This window comes from Oxyura jamaicensis, assembly GCF_011077185.1.
Source record: "Oxyura jamaicensis isolate SHBP4307 breed ruddy duck chromosome 33 unlocalized genomic scaffold, BPBGC_Ojam_1.0 oxy33_random_OJ89, whole genome shotgun sequence".
Lineage (NCBI taxonomy): Eukaryota > Metazoa > Chordata > Aves > Anseriformes > Anatidae > Oxyura > Oxyura jamaicensis.
The window spans coordinates 1-4022 of NW_023304975.1; the positions used below are offsets into that span (position 1 = coordinate 1).

At 67.5% G+C, this 4022-nt stretch overlaps 1 protein-coding gene across 1 annotated transcript; it reads left to right on the plus strand.

The window, feature by feature from the left end:
- The first annotated feature begins 8 nt into the window (after positions 1-8).
- Positions 9-2422, plus strand: WNT1 (Wnt family member 1). Its single transcript, XM_035313244.1, has 4 exons — positions 9-284; positions 597-850; positions 1032-1297; positions 1565-2422. The coding sequence occupies exons 1-4, from the start codon at positions 184-186 to the stop codon at positions 2051-2053; spliced, it is 1110 nt and encodes a 369-aa protein (XP_035169135.1). The 5' UTR covers positions 9-183; the 3' UTR covers positions 2054-2422.
- The last annotated feature ends 1600 nt before the right edge of the window (positions 2423-4022 follow it).

A 4022-nucleotide genomic window follows, 5' to 3' on the forward strand; every position in this document is an offset into this window, starting at 1 on the left:
GGTCGGCGCTGCCCGCGGCCCCCCGCGGCCGCCCTCGGCGGAGCCGCCCGCCCTGCCCGCGCCCCGCGCGTCCGGAAACACGCGTGGATGTAGCGGCCGGGCCGGGGGCTCCGCGGCACCATAAATACCCCGGCGGCCGCTCGCCCGCGCACTCTGCCGGGGCCTCCCGCGGCCGCCGGAGCCATGCGAGCCGCCGCGCTGCTGCTGGCCCTCCGCACGCTCTGGGCGCTGGCGTTTTCCTCCCTCTCCAACACGCTGGCGGTGAACAACAGCGGGCGATGGTGGTGAGTGCCCGCACCGGGACCGGGAAGGGAGCAGGGCTGGCACCGGCACCGGCACCGGGTGGCCCCGCCGCTGTCCCGGCTCGCACGCCCCAGGGCTGCGGGAGCGCAGGTGCGCCCCGCTGGGGGGCAGCGTCCGGCACCGTCGGGGGGTCAGAGCCGCGACCCCCGCGCTGCCCAGGTGGGTGGGAGCAGCGGCACCGAGCCCCCGGTGCAGGGCAGAGAGCGGCGGGGGGTGCCCTCGGAGGAGGTGCCCCGGTGGTGGCAGGGAGCGGGGTGCTGTGAGCCCCTCCGTGAGCCCTGCGTGTGCCGCAGGGGCATCATCAACGTGGCCTCCTCCACCAACCTGCTGACGGACTCCAAGAACGTGCAGCTGGTGCTGGACCCCAGCCTGCAGCTGCTGAGCCGCAAGCAGCGCAAACTGATCCGCCAGAACCCCGGCATCCTGCACAGCGTCAGCTCCGGCCTCCAGACCGCCATCAAGGAGTGCAAGTGGCAATTCCGCAACCGCCGCTGGAACTGCCCCACCTCGCAGGGCCCCAACATCTTCGGCAAAATCGTCAACCGGGGTGAGCCTGCGGGGCAGCGGGAGGCAGCGGGGGGCTCCCCGCATCTCCCGGCGTGGGACCACTCAACAGGTTCCCCGTGGGTTCAACCATATCCCACCCACCTGCCCCGGGCAGGGCACTGCCGGGGCTGGGGGGCGCTGGGGGTCCCCCGCAGCCCCTGAGGTCCCGCTCCCCTCCGCAGGCTGCCGGGAGACGGCGTTCATCTTCGCCATCACCAGCGCCGGTGTGACGCACTCGGTGGCCCGCTCCTGCTCGGAGGGCTCCATCGAGTCGTGCACCTGCGATTACCGACGTCGTGGCCCCGGGGGGCCCGACTGGCACTGGGGTGGCTGCAGTGACAACATTGACTTCGGGCGGCTCTTTGGGAGGGAGTTTGTGGACTCCAGCGAGAAGGGCCGCGACCTGCGCTTCCTCATGAACCTGCACAACAACGAGGCCGGGCGCATGGTGAGGGCACTGGGGGCCTCAGGCAGTCCCGGAGGGGGTGGGGGGGGAGGGTCAGGACTGGGCATGGCTGTGGAGACCCCCAGCTCATCCCCGTGTGGGTTGGAAGCCACCAGCCAGGTGTTTCCCGGCTGGCTTTGGGTGGGCTCATCATCAGCTGATACTGTGGGGACAGATGCTGCGGGGTCCCTGTGGCTGTGGGAGGTCCTAGGATGGTCCCAGGGTGGGGGGCGCAGGCTGCTCACAGCACCCTGTGCCCCCCCCCCGCAGACGGTCTTCTCCGAGATGCGCCAGGAGTGCAAGTGCCACGGCATGTCGGGCTCGTGCACCGTGCGCACGTGCTGGATGCGGCTGCCCACCTTCCGCGCCGTGGGCGACGTCCTCAAGGACCGCTTCGATGGCGCCTCGCGGGTCATCTACGGCAACAAGGGCAGCAACCGGGCCTCGCGGGTGGAGCTGCACCACCTGGAGCCCGAGAACCCGGCACACAAGCCGCCCTCGCCCCACGACCTCGTCTACTTCGAGAAGTCGCCCAACTTCTGCACCTACAGCGGGAAGATGGGGACGGCGGGCACGGCCGGGCGCTTCTGCAACAGCTCCTCGCCGGGGCTGGACGGGTGCGAGCTGCTGTGCTGCGGGCGCGGGTACCGCACGCGGACCCAGCGCGTCACCGAGCGCTGCAACTGCACCTTCCACTGGTGCTGCCACGTCAGCTGCCTGAACTGCACCAACACCCAGGTGCTGCACGAGTGCCTGTGAGCCCCCCCGCGCTGCCCCGGAGGGGGTCTGCACCGCCCCCCATGACGGGTGCCCGCTTGGATGGAAGGCGCCCACGGGCGGGCGTGTGGCTGCACCCCCTCCCTCCCCGAGCAGAGCGGCCGCAGCCAACCTGGGTGTTCGGCGCTGCGCGTGGTCACGGCTGCCCCCCGGCCTCTGCTGGCTCTGCGGGGTTTCCTTCTCGCTGTAAATAAAATATTTATTGTGGATGGTTTGGTGCCGGGGCTCCCCACTCGCCCCGTGCTTCACTGGCCCCAGGCCCTGTTTTTTATAATTACAGATAATAATAATTAATAATAATAATAATAATGCTTTGTTACAGGTGTCACTGATAGCCTCTAGAGAAGAATAAAGGATATATTTTTATCAGTCCTGCCCCATTTTCTTTCAGGGGTTCCAGGGTGGGAGGGGAGCAGCTGTTTGGGGAGCAATGTCCCCCGTACCGCCCCTCTGGCCAGCCTGGCCCTGCCGCCCTCCTCATCCTCCACCACCCATCCCCTGTCCATCAGCTCCTCTGTCTGTCCGTCCATCCGTCCCACGTTGCCCTTCCTTCTGCCCTCCCTGAGCGTCGGAGAGGGAAGGACACCCTCCCTTTTATTTCTCCCGCCGTGCCCCGTCTCCATCCCGGCTGTCCCTGCCGTGGCCGTGGCGCCCATCCCCACGGCCGTGGCGCCCATCACCATGGCACCTGGGCTGCAGCATCCCCGGCGCTGGAATTTGCCGGGCCGCCGGGGCTGGTGCCGCCGGGGCCGGGCGGCGGGAGCGGCCACGGGAGGTACAAGACGGCAGACAGGGAATGAGCATCGTCCATCACCGCTCCTGGCCAGGGCTGACGGCTCCCCTCGGCTCCGGGGGAGGAGGGGGGCCGGGGAGGGCACGGAGGTTACTGGGGCTGGGACCGTGGGGGCCAGCACCAGCCACTGGCCCCACACCCGGTCCCACAACCCTGCGTGGGGCTTGGCTGCGGCTGGAGTGGGAAAAGAGGTGGCAAAGGTGGGGCGCAGCTCCGTGGCTGGCAGGTACCAACTGGCACGGGTACCCCCCTGGGAGAGGCATCCTGTGGGGTGGGCATCCCCCTGGGACAGGCTTCCCCCCCCCCCAGAAGAGGTATCTGGCTGGGGGGAATCCCCCTGGTATCGGCTTTCCCTGGGGATAAGCATCCCCATGGGGTGGGCATACCCTCAGGATGAGCATCCACCAGGAAGAGCACACTCCAGGATGGGTTTCCCACCGGGACAGGTACCCCCCCAGGGTGGGTATCCCCCCGAGATACGTCTCCCCTTGGGCTGGGCACCTCCCAACCACGCAGGACCCCGTACCGTTGGGAGCGTAACCCCGCCGCTACCCCACAGGGCAGGGCGAAGCGCTGGGCTGCAAACCCCGTCCCCAATTAATTCAGGCATCGGGGAAACCACAGGGCCTGGCTAAATGCAGCCCCTGGGGAGGGGGCTGGGACCTGGCCCTGCTTGGGGACCCCCGGCTCTTCCAGCACCAGCCCCTGGGAGGGTTCCCGCACCCCCGGCTGCCCGGGGGCTGAAGCCGGGAACCTCGCAGGGCCCCGGGGAGTGCGCATCAAAGGCTGCGGGCTGACTCCGCGGCCAGAAATATCCCCCAAGGCCGATAGTGGAAAAGTTGATGTTTAGACCGAAGGGAGGCGGGGGGGAAAAAACCCCAGGGGCCCCGCTGTCCGTGCCAAGGTAAAAACACTGCCTGGCGTGGTAAAATAAAATAAAGAAATGCGAGAAAAAAAGGACTGGAAAGGAACACAGCCCGAAATAACCCTCCGAGCATCTCCCGCCTGCCGGGAGTTATCTGCCTGCTAAATTCTGCACACGCACAGGGCATGAAAATAGCCTGTTTTCCTGCGGTAGCGAGTCAGGAATATAGATAATGACATTCTTATAAGTCACCTCTGTTACTCAGCTTTTCCTGCGCGCCAGTGACCGCCGGG